General features: G+C 34.0%; 1 protein-coding gene across 1 annotated transcript; it reads right to left on the minus strand.

Moving 5' to 3' along the window:
- Nucleotides 1–258: 258 nt before the first annotated feature.
- On the minus strand, nt 259–7,277 carry LOC147074568 (odorant receptor 10-like). The gene is made up of 5 exons (XM_085943980.1): nt 6,793–7,277; nt 5,496–5,595; nt 3,989–4,090; nt 2,082–2,237; nt 259–321 (listed from the first exon to the last, which is right to left on the minus strand). The coding sequence occupies exons 1-5, from the start codon at nt 7,275–7,277 to the stop codon at nt 259–261; spliced, it is 906 nt and encodes a 301-aa protein (XP_085800106.1).
- Between the last annotated feature and the right edge of the window lie 11,059 nt (nt 7,278–18,336).

Below are 18,336 nucleotides of genomic sequence, written 5' to 3' on the forward strand. Positions count from 1 at the left end.
GGAAATAATATTGTGAATTATTAAACCTAACCAAACCATAAATCAAGGGAGTTATGTTGAATTCTGGATTTTTGTTATTTAAATTAAATATAAATACATTTTACTTGTGTCTTGTGTCGGTACGAGACATGTTTTTTTTCTGATCTATAAATGACAAATCGACATGTTTAATATAATAATAAAATACCTAAATTTTATCAGGTTTGACGTTTATTGTGATAATGAAAATATGAATGATTGTAGAAACAAAACTCGGGCTCAATGCTGACCTTCTTGAACCTGTCGCAATAGTGCAAAATAGCTGTAAGAAGCTCGAAGTATCTGAAAAATAAGTTGTAATAGGTAGTTGTAATAATTAGTTGCTGAGGATTGAACGAATACAAAATAATATTATGTAACAATGACTGACTTGAATAAATCAACTCATTCGATTGGAAATTCTCATCACATAAACATTTTGTAAAAATGTGATATCATTTTATTGGTGATCCATTATCACTACCTATTTGATTCATAATATACGACTTCACGACTGTTCGTAGAAGATTCAATATACCTCGATACAGTTCTGCGTGTGTAAATCCTTAATGCAATACTTAAAGATAAATATATGGTTCAGTAGGTATATTTTTACATTTGAAATGTTTTTAGGTTATTTAAATTTATTTGTCTTAAGAAGGTAGGCTTTAAATAATCGCCTAGTATGGAGTGTTCGCTACTGGTTCTCATCAATCTTGAGTATGCCATAATACAAGACACATTTAACGTGAATTTGCGCCGTTCGAAAATCACGTCTACTTATATTATTTTTAACTTAGAAAAAATTTAAAACTGAGCGTAAAACTGGATCGGAGCGATTAGTCAGTCCAATTCCCTTGACTGTACTGTGACTTGACCCTAAGAAGGATCTGACGTAGCGGTAGGAGGTGGTACATGCACACAGTTGGGTATGTATCATTAGGATTGAAAAAATACTAATAATACAGTGACATTGCATAGGTGCAGCACATAATAAAGGGCGGTGAATGGTGACACGAATACAAATATTACAATTTATGAGAGCAGTGGCGTTTTCCATGAAGCAGAAAATAGTATCGTCATCTTAGTTAAAAAAAAATAAACGAATTAAAATAAAAAAAATGTCATAACTACAATTTTTGTATTGTCATCACAGGGGTGCCTCCAAACCCGTCAGCGTCACAGACCTCCACGTATATATCACTGTTTGAGAGTAGGTTTCGTGGAAACGCTTTAATTATTAGTACCTAAGTAGATGATTTGTATGTCAATCAAGGCCTGAACAAAAACGATGCATGAGTGCGAGTGAGAAAGTATTCGGCACCCTTACGATCTCTTTGACACGCGCTAGAGTAAGATAAAAGGTCTACATTTGTGTAAGCTAGTTTCCAAAAATATCGCCATCAAATCGGGGCAAAACGCTTCACACAGCGTCGATAACTTGCGAGCTCGTGTTGCTAAAATTGATATTTTTGTGTTAAACATAAAGTCAGTGGTAAATATTTTTAGTTAATTAAGTAGAAAAGATGGTTCTGTGTGTTGTCTTAAAATGAGGTAGCCGTACTGATAAGCAAGAAGATGGTATAACGTTTCATAGGTAAGTTGATACATGTTCGTGATAATTTATTTGTATTTTATTATATATTTTAATATCAGTGACCTAGTGTTTTTTTGAAATAACTTAAATTATAGATATCTTTATCTAATGGTTGCATTTTGACCGCTTAAAAATACTATATAACGTAAAAAAATAGAAAATTATATTTTAATTCTGAGCGTCTAGTGCGAGCACTTTGGGCGAGCACTAGCGAAATGGTCTATGGTCTCGAACATTTGTAGACGAATGCGTTTGCTCGCTCACAAACCAAACGCAAGGCAAGCGGCTTCATTTAGCAATGCAACGGGTGGCGTCTAGATGTATCTATAGTCTAAGATGTCAATTTACGATTTTTGAAATTAAAAATGAAGGAGGACAGCAATTTAAGTCTGGTCAAGAGACGTCACTGTAATAAGGTATATCAAATTGGTGTACAAAACAAAAAGTATTTAGTATATTATTATACCACCAAGAATGTAGGGAGAGACATTGAGTAGAATTGACCCACTGTGTACTTAATTGGTAATCTCAAACCCTCACGCATTATACACAGATTTTTCTTGAAACGAGTGCTTTCATTATACCAATCACAACTGTACGTGGCCAGCAGAAGTTTGTCACTCTGTAAACAAATGAATGAGTACATAATCAAAAAGTGTAAACTGTCATTATCAACGAAGAGCATAATGAGAGAATCGCCAAGGGTAGCTGCCGCCCGGGTGCCAGCTCAAAATTTCCTCCTACCAAATAAAAACTATGTTTATTGGAAATATGATAGAAGTCAAAGGAAAATTGAGACAATTATTTGATTGTCATCAAAATATTCACATACTTTACCTTTTAATAATGTAACATAATGAATTATAAATATAAATCGTCTTAAATTAATTGATATGTATCGATGAAGTGCTTTTCTCTCGGATAAGAGATTTTTTACACAATTTTATGTATTTTTTAAATAATATTATTAAAAAAGTTTTTTTAGCACTTTGCCCACCCCCTGAATTTTGCCGCTCGGGTATTTGGCACCCATAACAGCCCCGCTTGGCGCATTCCTGAGAACAATATTATGGACAGTGGCGAAACTATACTGCTTAACTCCTCGCAGGGGTCCGATGCCACGGAAGCCCTTTTTAAAAGAAAATTATGTAAAATTTATCATATTATTACAGCTTGTCAAAATAATATGATTATGTCAGTTTTTTATGATAATAAAGGAGGCATTCCCAGATGTTTTATTTTTTTAGCTCAGAAATATGTTCGTTGTGACCCTTCAAAACTTTTGTATTTTTAGATTTTTTTCGTAAAATTATAGTGTAGGATGAAATAAACAGAGTTATGGCTACGGACCATTTAAAAATAAATACAGTATAACCTCGTTTTTACGTGCCCGGAATTCACGTTTTCCCGGCAATTGCGTGTAATTTTTTCAGTCCCGATGTTATTCAGTACATTTAATACCCGCATTTACATTTTTCTTTCCCGCGATTTATGTCGGAAATATTCAAAATGTGCGAGTTACGCGCGCTTGACAATGATTGGGTCGTGACATTCGAACGGCGTAAGGTGAGAATTACATAACAAAAATGCAACAAGCTAATATACATGATTTTTTTAATAAACAATTAAAAAAAATTCAATAAAAATTTAAATTGAATGTTGTTTTTTAATAAAACGTTATTTTTTTAGAAACATAAAATTTAAATGTTCTTTTTTTTCAATACCCCCCTTTTACATTTTCCCTCCAATTAGGTTTTTTTTTTAGTCCCTTAAAAAACGTAAAATAGGGGTTATACTGTATAACCTTGAACGACCACAAAATGAGATCTTTAGCCTGCGTGCCCATTAGACGGGCGACCAGTGCAACTCGACTCGGCAGCCGGTGGCTGAGTGTAACCACACGTAGTCCGTGTTGATTGTGTACTAACTGGGTATGGAGAACGATAGAGGGGGGGTAAAGTGGGAATACCGCCACGGTAGTAATGAGGCTGCAGACACACGGATTTGCAGTGGACGTGCGTAGACATATTAATTATGTCGACGCAGGGTCTTACTTGTTTCCAATTGCATTCTATTAGAATCACCAATAGGATTTTTTTTATCCAATATTGCTTGGATTGATTGGATGCAATAGGAATCAAATAATGCCTGCATCGACGCACGTCTGCACACGTCAAATTCAATGCCGTGTGTTCGCACCCTAAGGCGTACGTACGGAAGCGAGAGGGGATCACCCTGACCACTTTTGGTCAGTTCCGGCCGTTGACTGGCAATTGCGTCGAGTTGCACCGGCCGGCCGTCTAATGGGCGCGCAGGTTAAATTAAAATCAAATATTTTAGTTATCTATATTTAAAAATCAATAATATACATACTTCGTAAATGACTTCATTTCCATGCCAATAAAATAACAGCAATTGTATCATCATAGCTATAAGATACTCAACCATGAAGCATAGACGTATGCTAAATCCGTACTGAAATGTAAAAGAAAATATTAGTTAGTAACTAAAGATGTTGAAAAAACATTCTTCTATGGAGATTGAGCCTAAATGTATGAATGTGAAGCAAAAAAAAGATCAATGGTCCATTGATTATGTCAACTAGGAGTGACTTCGCATTGTAGGTTCATTTGCAGAGAACTAAACATTTTTACTATGACATTTTGCAGGGCGTATTAAAAGACAATCCGTCACGATGAGTAGGTGAGCAGTTTATGATACTTACAGCACTCGTAATAGAAAGTTTTACGAACCGGAGCGCTCGATAATTTTTCAAAAATATTAACATAGGTAGTTATCTAAATTGATGTATATTTTATAATTTAAGTAAGTATGTTATATTTTTGTTTTTATGGCCTATCTATCTCCGACGATCAAATTATTTTTTTCCACGAGACAGAGCGATAACTTTGCCGATTTAATGAACCGGAACGGCGCTCCGGTGCGCTCCGGTCCATTTCGAGCCCTGAGTCTACACTTCGCATTGTTATCTAAATTTCCCCGTTCATACACACGGGCTTCCCGATACAAACCGGCTTACGCAGGTAAACTTGTATTACGTACTTGAAGAGTCCTGTAAAATTTGCGTAAAATCGTTTATTACTGCAGTTGAAAACGGAATAAGTAATCACAATGGACATAAAAAATGACAGCTATTGCGTGTCTCAGAAAATCGGAATGTAGAGTATACCAACATAACCATGCTTCATGCGTTTACTTATTTATTTTAAATATCATAACATTATTACTAACGTTGGTTGGGCCAAATTGTGGTCGCATTCATCCTTAGTCCCCACCTACTCAAATCCCCTTATGTATTATTGTCACAAGACCAGACGATGAGCAATTATGGGTCATAATACGACCGTCATGGTAAATAAGGAATCAGCTCAAGTGATATGCAGCACGCGGACATGGGAAAGTTGTTATACTTTACCGTCGCCTCCCACCTACAGCGTGACTCATACAAAACATATCTGTTCGACATTCGTTGCACTCTGTCACGGTTTGAGTGAACATCGCGTCCATCAATCATACAACCTATCATCATCATTCATCAACCTCATATGTCATCTATCCAACTGTATCGTCCGTTTACCAGTGCGTGAGTGCGTGAACACCAGAGCGACTTCAGCGCGCGCCAGCCCTCTCAACATAAAGGTCAGTGTCTGGCATCCTGTGTAAACCCCCCTAGATCCGTAATCCACTATCACCTTCAAATTATACAGTCCACTGTTAAAAGCGCCACGAAACGTATAAACCTTCTTCTATTTATAGTCTAAATTGTTTGGTGTTACCCAAAATAATTATTTTTTTATAATAATACAAAATCGTATATGATCACAATAAATAATATCAAGTAAAATGGGTACCGACTTACCAGATAAGTCTGGAATCCGATGGCGCAAAACATCAGCGAGCACACCATGAAGTACAGCATCATCACTGGACTGATTATGGCGTTCAAATCATTAGTGTAACTGAAAAAGATGAAATTAAATCAACGACAAGAGGATATAATATTTGAGTAATTGAGTAAATTGAATTATCTCGGTACTCCATTCCATATTGAGTCTTGGTTAAAGGTTTTGATCAGGGAACTCAGAAATAATGGGAACTGAAATACCTAACGGGTAAGGAGTAGCAGGTAATCGGTCTCGAGTGCGGAAGAATCCTGGATAAACTTAAACACGTGTTAAGAATACGTCATACGTCAAATACTAACAACTGCTCTCGGTTTATGCATTGACGCTCATTTAATTTGGTGTATTTCACATACCAGTGCACGTGCATAATGTGTGTTTCATTTTCGTAAGACACTCACACATTCAAAACACTGCATCAAAATGTAGCGTAGGTATTGAATATAGCCTACTGGAATTCTATTTAATTTTTCGAAATTTTGAGAAATCTCATTTCTCGTGAAATGATGCTCGAGAATTTAAGAAAATTTTATTAGGCTTATATGACTGCTGCAACCATATTTTGTGAATTATTATGATTATAAAGAAATATCAGTAGAAAAAGTAAGCAAAGGATAACTCAAAGAGCTGAAAAAATAAAAAGGTGCTCTCGACTAAATTCAAAATGTTGACGAATAATATGAAAGAAATCGCTAAGAAGAGATAATTTCGTTTTCACGTTGATTATTAGAGAATTCTCGAAAAAAAATATTGCATTCTTGAATAATTATTGAATCTCGAGAAATTACAAGCTCTGGTCGTGGCAAATGGTCGGGCAAGACGGTTGGCCTGTGAATCTGTCAATGTAATTGAGCCAACACTCGAAATGGAACATTTTACGAACCGGAGCGCTCATTCATTTTCTGAAAATAATAACATAGTTATCCAATATTATGTCAATGTGTTTTATAAAAATTATTAGGTATGTAGGTATGTTAGATTTTTTGTTATATGGCCATTCTAGCTCAAACGGTAAAATTATTTGTTTCCTCGAGACGGAATGACAATGTTGCCAATTTTACGACCCGGAACTGTGCTCCGGTGCACTCCAGTCCATTTCGAGACCTGAATAATTGAGTTTTAAATATCAGCAAACTTGTCTCATACATGCATCAATCGCGTCTAATGTTTACTAATGTGATTACTAGATCTACAGTCTACACAATATTTCGGCTTACAGTTATTCAAAATAAATTAAAAGATATAGGTACTTACCTTAATATGTAACGATGATGATTGACACAATGTACAAGCCGATTATTTCGTATTTCATCGAGAAATTCACGATGCAGTAGATGTTCAACCAAATCGTGTTTGATTATGTCATAGGTGCCTGCATAGCCTTTCGCGTACAGGTATTTTAATTTACTCCATTTTGACAATGCCGGATCTATTGAAGGATCATCGCTTGTCATATCTTGTACGGACTTTTGAAGTATCTGTAATTGGCCTATTGAGTGGATCATCAGTGCAACAATAAATGTGTCCCAAATAGCTTGGTACGATGCCCCAATACTACCCATGACCACCTGATATACGTAAGCGACCAAATAATTCTTATAACTATACTTATCGAACGGAAACCATGAGCTGAATATCATGGGACGTTTGTGGGACCAATATTCTGTACCGTTTCCAAAAACTGTATGATACGTCGAGGAAAATCTGTATTCTATCGGTGGAATTATGAAGAACACCATAATTGTGCATCCAGTCAGGGTCCAAAAGAAATACGTGACCTTCCTCGCTCTGGTGACGTATCCAAATAATATCTGCTTCATGTCTTCGCTTTGGAATGATAATATGTTGCTTTCTATGCGAGATATGTCGGACAGCATTGATTTTATTTGTTCGCGATGGCCAAAAAAAGCGTAAATTTTTACGACGCCGAGCGTTGTCAAGCAAGTCACTGATAGATTAGTAGTCATGCCTTCCAGATCTCCCCAAACATTTACAAGTTCGATGTATTCTGCGACGAGGAATATAGACATTAAACAGTAAACCACTACTCCGAATACGTAATGTATTTTCCTGAGAAATTTGTTATGCAAAAAGTTCCTGGATTGAAACGGCCACAGACCGTATACCGCCAAAGAAGTTAAGTTTTTACAGAGAAGTACATTTCGGTCTTCGTCACAAATTATTGTTTTTTTCAATCCCGTTCCTTTCATGTCATCACTCTCCAACTTAATTTCAGTCGTCATATTATTATCAATATAATGGTTACAACAATCAACTTTTAAAAATGCGATGTTTGCCCATTTCGGTAGGTCTAATCAACCTGTGTTCACGTTAAATATCCAATACACCACTCTTTATAGGTCGGCTGTATAGGAAAATTTGACAATCATTTATCCATCGTACTGCACGGATAATAATTTACCAATGAGCCCGATAAATAATAGATTAATACACGATAATCAGTGAGTGTTGCCGGAACAAAGCTAAAACAATAAAATTAAAATAATCATGTAATATTCTACATTTATCACATTTGGACATACATATGCAGAAAAGATCCAATCCATAACCTACTAGTTTTGAGATATTTGAGGAAATAGAAGATTGGATAAATAAAAAACTGCCAGTTTTCAAAAGGGGTCTAGGACGATTTGGCACCGCGAACTGGCCTCGGGAAATTGGCCTCCGGTAATTGCCCAATTGGACGCCGACCCAATTCGACGCCGGCCCAATTGGCCGCCGGGAGGATTGGACGCCGCACAGTTGAATTAAATGCGCAAAGGAATAGACGTACGTTACGATTTGTTGGAGTAAATAAGCAAGTCAGTTTAATATGCTTCTATCTTCTCAGTAGTTGTACCTTAAACATTTCGCACTTGTCACATTTTTGATATAGATTGAGAATAATTATTATGCCTTATGATGTTTATTAAAAGAAAATAATTTTTCCCTCGCTAAAACTTAAAGATGTGCATAATCAATTAATTTATTGTGTATACATGGGTACTTATTTATATTTACAACACATATTAAAAATAATGTTCGATGTAAGAATGAAAGTAACATTATATTTCAGCGTTTTATCGACTTAATATTATAATAAAGCTTAAACATATTATTATGCATAAATGCGTATTTTATGATACTATAAAATTACAAACAAAATATTAAGTAAGTTATCTGCTAAGTATAAATGTTTCAGTAGTTTGATTGATAAACTACTTATGTACTTACTTGACAGGTACCTACCTACCCAATTTTTATAATATTAATTTAGATTGAAAAATATTATGCCTTACGATGTTTAAGGAAGTTTTTCGTCGTTATAATTAAATATATTTTACAAATCAATCAATATTTGCGTGATTTTATATTAAATTTACTACAATTATTTGATTCCTTCAGCGTCTTCTAGGTTTAAAAACAGTATAATAATTGTTAAACGTATGTATTAACATAAATAAAAAAAGTATATTCAATATAATATTTATTTATTTATGAAAACAGAACATTGTGGACATAACAAATCTAAATTCAAGACGTTCACAACATGAGATTTATACAATAATAATAATAAACATAAGTATAGTTTACAGAAAAAGTTACAGAAAAATAAAAGTAAATATTATTAAATTACGAATAGTAAGTAATATATTGTACCTACTTTCAATGCATCAGTGGCTTGATTAATTATTAACATGTAAATATAATTCATTTAATATGTAAGGTAGGTATCCAGGTATAATTTTATAATAATATCGGCATAATATTTTTTTTTATTTCTGATAAAAATGATAAAAAATATCAATTTATGGTTGAAAGACATTGTTTTAAATTCAATAAAACTCAATAGGTATGTAGTACTTACGTCAAAATATTTAAGAATTTCTGATTTTTATGTTTTCTGCTGAAGACAATATTCTTTTTCTTCGTTAGGACTTCATGACTGAGGATCATGACCCGAATGATTTAGCCGTTTATTGTACCTATACTTATTAAAGAATAGATGATATTTTGTATACTTAATATTATTTTATACAGGTGAATAGGTAGATACTTTGAAGTTCGTTTCATATTTTTATTCTAATGGGTATGTATTCATGAGCCCTCGTATGATACAATTTCGTTTCAGCAAGTAGACAAGAAAATTTAATAAGTTTATATTTACTTAGTAGTTGTAATATATTCTGTGCTTTTGGCTGAGCGGATAACGCGTCGGCTTATGATGTCGTGGATCCCGGGTTCAAATCCTGGGTACGGTAAAATACACATGTTAATTCAATGTGTGTTTAGAGTACCTATAGTTCTAATATGTTGAGCAATACTTGAACTTAACTATGACTAGTTATTAGGCCTGTCACTGTTCATAGAAATAAAAGTATTCCTTTTTAATATAATATTATTAAATAAGAATAAGTATAATATTGTACTTTGCATCAGTAACGCAAACATACATAAAAGTGCTAATAAGAAACATCAATGTTTATGGGCAATTTAAAAACTCAGTCGAGAATTTTTTTGTGAGGTGATTTACGTATTTTTATATTATGGTACCTACCGACTTGGTAAAACCACAGACAATTAAAGGAGTACCTACAACATTCGCCAGTATAATATATTATATCAAAGCATAAACAAATCCCTCCAATTAACATCAAAGGGGCCTAGTATTACGTAACCACTCAATCAGATAGGTACGTAGTTGTACACATAAAAGCACCCGGAATTTTAAAGGTGAGAGATCGAGTTCCACTCGAGACCCGTATGATTCTGAGGTTTTTCAAATTTATGTATTTTCTATAGTAGAGACTCTAACATTGTTTTTTCCCCCCACAATTCTTACTTACTATTAGGCCATCCGCTCACGTGAATACTCAAAAAAGACGAGACTGAAATTCCAGTATCTGGCTAATGTATTTCAATGGCGGCTCGCTGACGGCAAGACTGGAATCTCTCAGCTTCAAAACGTACGCGACCGAAACCGAAGAGACGCGACACGCTAGTCTCCCATTAAACAGTAGTACCAATATCACTAGATTCGATGAAAAATCATATTCTCTTACCAAAATTGGACCACTGAACTGAACTAAACAAGCAATAGCAAGTCAAGACGTCAAAAGTTAAAGATGGGCGAACCGATTTTTAATTTAAAATATGTGGCAGAATGATGTCAGAGAATATTTCCGAAAAGATATTACGAAAAAAAGTTTAGAATGAACTAGGAAAGACAATGAGTTTGACGGTTTGATATTATAAGATTATTAGATTTTAGTATCGCTGTGTGCGAAGCATCAGTCACTGGCCAGTTTATGAGTTCCATCACCAACCAGTTCGTCAGATTTTAGTTTATGGATGGCCTTATTCACTTATTGTAGGTATCAACCATTTTAAACTATTCAAATTATTTTTTATTTTTATAAACATTCGGACACGTTGCACCATTTAAAGCCTCCTAGTTTTAATTATTCCTTATTATCGAAAAATTCTTTCTGCATTGCTGGAGAGCGAGCAGGGGATGATGGCTAACATCGAGCGTGAGGAACTCCCTTTTAAATGTGAATCTGCTGGATGAGCTTCCTGGCTTTAGGCTTCCATGCAAACACGGCGTGTATCTGAGGCGAATCCTGTGCGAGTATTCCGGATGTGCTTATGTGATGCATAAGTGGAACTTTAAAAGCTCCTCACCTATCGAGTGAGATTCAAACTAGACTAGAAATCAGAAAAGACCAATCTCGAATCTCGAGAAATATTTTTTCGAAATTTGAAGAATTCTCATTTTTCAAGTAATCATCAATGAGGTTCTCGAAATCGAAATCGAGAAATCGAAAATCGTCAATAATTTGATATTTCGATTATTTTGGCCGAAAGAGCTAACATAAGACTTTGATTCTGATCTGAGACAAGAATTTTACAAATTTTACCCTAAGAAAATCTTGACTGGAAGAGCTAAAAAAATTCGTACCTAACCTTTGTTGTGAATATATCCAATTTCTCGAGAATCTCGAGAATTTACAGGGAATCAAAAACAAAATCTCTAGAAAAAAATATTTTTGATTCTCAAGATAAGTATCTATTAAAAGGTCTAATTCAGAGCACGGAGCGTGCCACGTTATTTTATTTATTATGCTGTGTGATGATGACTGTGATTTTGTTTGTGATTGTGTTAATTTTAATTTTCTTTTGAAACGGTATGTATTTTTTTACTATTGCCATAATATGACTATAATATTATTTGAAAATGATTTTCTACAGTGTACCTACACTATTATACCTCTTCATACATACACCTGAAAATGTGTGATACGTTGCGGATGGTGAAAAGAAAGCATCCATTTTTATTTTTTGTATAGGAAGAGGGCAGAAAGAGACATGCTATTAAAATGGAAATGATGTTTCGATAATACCTAATAGGATTCCAATTGAATGGATCATGGTTGAAACAATAAATGTATCCCAAATTGCGTGGTACGAAGCCCCATTACTTGCCATGATCACGTAAACGACCAAATAAATATCATCAGCACATTTATCGAACGGAAACTAAGAGCTCAATATCATGGAACGTTTGTAGGACCAGTATTCTGCACCGTTTCCAAAATCTGTATTCTATCGGTGGAATTACGAATCACATCATGATTCTGCATACAGTCAAGGTCCAAAAGAAATACCTGACCTTCCTCGCTCTGGTGACGTATCAAATAAAATCCACTTAAGGGGGAGAGGCATGCCAGCAGAGAACCTAGCGGAAGAATACGAAGCTTGCAATTTGAGATTTTTTTTGATAATTTAAAATTTCAATTGTATTAATTATAAAAAACATTAAACATATTTTAATTTTTTTTTAAATTCAAAGATAAACTTACAATTGTAAAAAATGTAATAAAATGTGAATTCTTTGCAGTTCGTCACATCTTATTATTACATTATATTTTATTATATTATATGGTCATATTTATTATTAAAATTTAGTTTATTAAGTTTTCAAGTTTTTGTCGTGTATTCTATATTCTGTATTATATATTTTATATTGTCATTTATTTAAAAAAAACATCAATTTTTATAAAAATATAATTATAATGTGTATAACATGAAATCCTTTTTATCTTATAATTTAATGGCAATCACCACAATATTACAAAAATATATTACAATTATTTCTTGTGCAACATTTTTTTCTTTTTATATTTTGGTTGGATCTAATCTTTAAGCCCTTTCCATCAAAAGAACTGTTGATGTATGTTCGAGATACATAAGATAATTTTCAATAACCATTCAAAATTCATTTATTACCTCTCCGTAGAGGTAATAAATGAATATAATTGAATACGTGTATTAAATAAGGCTCTAAGTACCAAAAAGTAGTATTTCCTGTAGTTACAAAATACCGAGTCATTGCAGTAAAATTTCATGAAGCAGACCTTTTGAAAAATGTAGTTTTACAGTGTGAAAAAATCACGGCAGCTTCTATAATTTTAGGTATTAAGAACTCGCAAGTGTCAACACACCATCGTCAGCTATTTAGTATTGAATGCCGTTAACCACTGCAGTGCTACTTACACCATTATAAATAAAACACGCCAACGGACTAATAACGTCGACAGGTTTAATTATTTTGCTGTATTTTTTGACTTGCTTGAGGCACTTAGACTATAGTTGAAGTGATTGGCGTTGGTATGTAGAACATTTTTCTATAAAAATGTCAGTTTTTATTATTTAGCGCCTTAATTAATACACGTATTCAATAATGATTGTATAATATAATATATTTTCCTACGTGATACCTACCAATCAAGTTATACATATTTAATACACATTTGAGTGTTGCCAAGCTAGACGTATAACAGTGGGACAAATAAAGTCAATTTCAATTGTGGAACAACGACGTTTAAAAAAGAACATCTACTTTTTTATATTGCACTACCGAGTACCCGGCATGCGTTGTAATGCCACTCAAAGAAAGACATTGTTTGTGTTGTAATTCTGTTTATTGAAGTGTTTTTGGATAGACAATATTTTTTGTTTTTCCGTCTGGTGCGACCTCCAATTCCAACGCGTGAGCAGGCCACATACAGCTGTCCACGTGAGAAGCATGGATTTTTCAAATTTGGTATAGTAACGCATACGAATAGAAGAAGAAGATGGTTGTACTATTTCAGAAACCTTCGCGGGTGTGCGCACAATAAATCACCAAAGTGTCATCGCAATCGGATGAATGGTATAGAGACACATACGGGACAGACAGACAAACAAACAAATATTCATTTTTATATATATATAGAATTATTTATTAATGCAATTTACGTGACCTTGACTTGACATGTTCAATCCCAGGATGGGTGACTATTTTAGACACATTTTCAATCATTTGCATGACAGATCTTACCCGACTTACTCCCAAAGCCCTTATTTTTTTTATAACATGGTAGGTAGGTACCTAACGAAATTTTGAAATATTTTGAAACAATTTATTTAAAAAAAAATGTATGTGGCTTCCACGAGCGGCAGAGATAAAACTTAACGATTGCAATTAGAATGTAAATAATGAACCATTTTGTAAGGTTCAATTCCGCGATCAAGTGGAAATTTTGAATGTGTTTATACCTATCTCACTACTTAGGTAGATGTCTATTATGGATGACTTAATTTTTATATGTATTATCAAACTTAAAAATTATATGTCTATGTATTTTTTCAAGATATTCTTTCCACGCAGAGGATATGAACACAACAGCTTGTAGGTATTCAAACACATTAGAAAAAAGTGTGAAACGTAACGCCGGAATGTATAATATACAATGATAAAAAATTATACGGTAAAAATAAAGTAATACATATTATTACACCCCCGAATGGTCTGTTGATCTAGAGAGCCCGAACCATTATCAAGCCGACACATAGTATCTAAGGGTTGATTGTGAAAATAAATAATAATAAAACCGCCAATGCTGTAAATTCAAATACGTCAAAAATAAAAGTTACTGGCAACATGTTATTTTGTGGACCGCGCGCAGCGCAACATTTTTTGCGGTGGCGGGATTGAAAAGCAAAGGATCTTGGCGCGCATGCGCAGAAGAGGAGAAGCATTTTGACAGCCAAGCAGTATTGCCAACCGTACTATAATTATAGTATTTGTACTATAGTTTTCGGCTGCGTACTATGTACGATATAAAACAGGTATAGTCCGCCCAAAATACTATAATTTTGAATATAGGAAAAAATATGTAAAAAGTACTAAGATATCTTCTTTCTCTTCGATAAATTGGTGCAAAGTACTATAATTTTGCAATATAAGAAGATTTGTAGAACTTGGAAAAAAAATTGCTCGAAAAACGTAAAAAATCCCTTGACTTTGCTTTAAAATGAAATTTCTTGAATTCTTTAAGCATTTTAGATCGGAAGAGGTACCTAGGGAAGGTACCCGGAAGGGGTCTCGGAGTTTCTCAAATTCTCCGTTATTTTTTTCTGAGAAACAAAAAACCTATACATTTTCAACAGATGGCAACGCGTACTATATTTTTTCCCCAAATACTATAATTTTGGAGGCTCTGTACTATAATTCCACTTTGAAAAGATGGCAACACTGCAGCCAAGTCGTAAACACGCACTCCGAAAGAAGATTTATAAAAATGTAGTTATAATATTTAGTACTTATTTAAATAAAAATCGCCGTTTTCGTCCATTCCGGTATTAATTTGTTCATCCCTGAAGTTCCAAAATATGACAGACGATAAAAAGCGCGAAAATGGCGAAGAAAGAGCCTCTTCTCGCTCACGACTAGGACGGAGATGTAAATAATAATAATATTATGTTCATAGGTTTCCAGAGTTCGGTTCCAGTTCAATTTCCATCTGGTTAAATTTCTTAAGGTTAGTGGCGACCACACTGTAAGAATGGGGGGGGGGGGGGGGGGGCTAGACGGCAGATGCTTTACACCAGGGTTGGCGAACCTTTTTACGTACCCTAGCAGGGAGCTTGTTATTCAATCACATCGAGCGCGACTACAACTTGGATGGGTGACCGCTTGGGAACATTTTACTAAAATTTTTCACGGCCTAAGATTGAAATTCGCATGAGATCGAATCCATCCATCTTCCGACAAATAATTTTTATTTTTTTAAATTTAATTTTTATATTGTATTTTAATTTATATTTTAAACGTCAATATTAATATTTAATATACGTTAATAAGTGAATACATATTGTAATAGGTATGAAAAATGACATTTTATAAATTTGCAAATTTTATAAACAGCCGATTTGCAATTCGGTCGTTCAGTGGTAGCATGCTCGCCTGCCACGCGTGCGGCCCGGGTTCGATTCCCGGCCGATGCAACTTTGACATATACATGTTCCAATGTACTTCCGTGTAGCGGAGGTACTCAGCATCAGGCTACTGCTGTTTTTTTCTAATACTGCTGGTGATACAATGTGGCCATTCGTAATTATTTTTAGTGATACCTATCTCACAGTCACCACTCGTTGTAAATCTTTGGTGACATCTATGCAATGTTTTCTACAGTTTTTTACATTAGTGTTCTACAGAAATAGTCATGACGTGACATCTGTTATGAAATATGAATAGTTTTTATAATAAAATTAATAATTATTATTGTTACAACTACATAAAAATAATATTATGTTGTTATGTGTGGTTTAGAATACCTACAACTTAAAAATATAATTTTATTCCTCACATTATTTCATTGATAACATCAATATTTCTAAAAAGTATGCTCTAACAAATTTTCGGCGTAGCAAATTTTAGGGGATGTCCGTTTTTTCTTCTTCTTCCATGATTTCTAAAGATACAATACAGTAATAACTACAAATCAGTAAGGACTGTGCTGTGTTAGGTGAGGTATCTAAATGGTGTATATGTATCATCTTGTCTTGACCTCTTTCATCTCTCATCTTGGACTATCCCAGCGCCGACAATTGTCTGTGTCCAGACTAGGATCGTTGGCGCCCCCCTATTAGCGTAAAATGGTATTCGAGGTAAAATTAAGGGTATTCAGTGCATTATCGAGAATTTTTGTGTTTATGAATACATCCACTTGAATTATGGAATTGTTAAGTATCGACACATAATAAAAAATCGGTGTGTGTACTTATGTACGCGCGTTAGAAGTTATACTTCTTTGGCGTAACAAAATAAAATAATCGCGTTAGTCAAAATTAACATCAAGCAAAAATATTCAAACAGTTAGAAAATAGTTTTCACATAAACTAAATATGTAATACCAAACAAAAGTAACGTACCTATCACACTTAAAAATATTAAGCTTAGTTTTGATAGCTAATCATATATAAAAAGGAGTAGGTACAATTCACAACGCGAAAGAATATTTTCACCAAGCAAAATATTCATTATTCTATGGTCATTATGGTCGGCTATGATCACATCATTGCGCGAGACGTCATGTTTCAGATCTGTCGAATTTAATAATAAAATAGGTATAATAAAAGATAGAATTAAGGTTTTAATAGCCCTATATCAATAAAAACTAGAATAAAGGAGGGCCGCTTATTGGGTGCCGCTGGTTTATTTCTAGACACTTTAACTTATATCACTAAATAAATTATTTATTTATTTCTCGTTGTTTTTAGTTTATCTTGGCCTACAATAATACATTCGTTTCCTAGGCGACGGAACAGTTCTTCGTACATATAATGATAAATTCGCTGCCTAGGCAACGGAATAAACTATAATAGTATACTGTATATTCATCACGGTTGCATTATCATACTGTGGCGTAAAGGCAGTGCGTTCGGCTGATAACCGAACAATCGTGGTTCAAATCCAATCGAGTGCGATTTTTTTCGTGTGAAAAAATAAATTATGTGATACATGTCACACGCCAAAAATACACTCTAATATGATTTTCCAAACGCGCCCAAAGAAGTATAAAAATGCATCGCACAACCACTACTCTTGAAGCAAAGTAGTGCTTTTTTTATACTAATAGTGCAAATTTGTGATGTGTGTTTATCTCACTTATCTGGTCGACCCGCCACGCCAGGCCCTAGGATGGAGCCCTGTGGGGGCGATGACCTACATACATGTTTTAGCAGTGTTTCCCAACGTGGGTCGTACGCCCCACCGGGGGGGGGGGCATTTTGAATGTTTTGGGGTGCATTGTGCAAATCGTTAATATTTGTTACATTTTTTTTTGTTGAAAAACGCATTTTGGAAATAATTTTTTTGTTATTGAATCACTTACTTTCCGAGAAAAAGATGGCAGAACTGTTATATTAAATTTGTAATTTTTCTTATTATTTTTACTGAAAATAGTAGGAATATGAAGGAGAAATTTGAAGAAAGATTAACATTACATTCATTATTCTTTTGCTAGGTAACTATAAAATTTTGAAAAGCAGCATGGAGATTTTTGAAGCGTAGAAGTGGGGCATAGCAGAAATAAGGTTGGGAAACACTGTTTTAGACTATTTTATTTGGGTTTTGAATTCAGGCAAACATATAAAAAGATTAGGAAGTAATGTGCATTATTATAAACCAAACCATCAATTGGAGGTTTTTTGTGTTATTTAAATACTTTTTTTTGAGTCCTCACCAGAGTAATAAAGAGAGTGGTTATTCTTTGGAAAAATGAAGCCGTATTTCTTGCGTATAACGCATAGTAGAACCTCATTTTTTAGTATTAATTTAATTATGGAACGTTATACCTACCATCCTGTTGCTTCTCAGTGCGGCTACCAAATTTAAACACAACATATTTAACCATATTTTCTACTAAATTTATTACTACTACGTTTATTGTGATAATGAAATGATTGATT

The sequence above is a fragment of the Rhyacophila brunnea genome, unplaced genomic scaffold, assembly GCF_057557595.1.
Source record: "Rhyacophila brunnea isolate RB1 unplaced genomic scaffold, BYU_Rbru_1.0 scaffold_16, whole genome shotgun sequence".
In the NCBI taxonomy this organism is placed as follows: domain Eukaryota; kingdom Metazoa; phylum Arthropoda; class Insecta; order Trichoptera; family Rhyacophilidae; genus Rhyacophila; species Rhyacophila brunnea.

Bases quoted from the DNA above. Each gene is read 5' to 3' on its own strand.
- LOC147074568 (XM_085943980.1), bottom strand. From the start codon at position 7,277: ATGGTGTTCTTCATAATTCCACCGATAGAATACAGATTTTCCTCGACG. The intron at 5,596-6,792 runs GTAAGTACCTAT...CATCTTTTTCAG, and splicing joins CATCATCGTTACATATTAAG to TTACACTAATGATTTGAACG. The intron at 4,091-5,495 runs GTAAGTCGGTAC...TTTACATTTCAG, and splicing joins TCGGATTCCAGACTTATCTG to TACGGATTTAGCATACGTCT.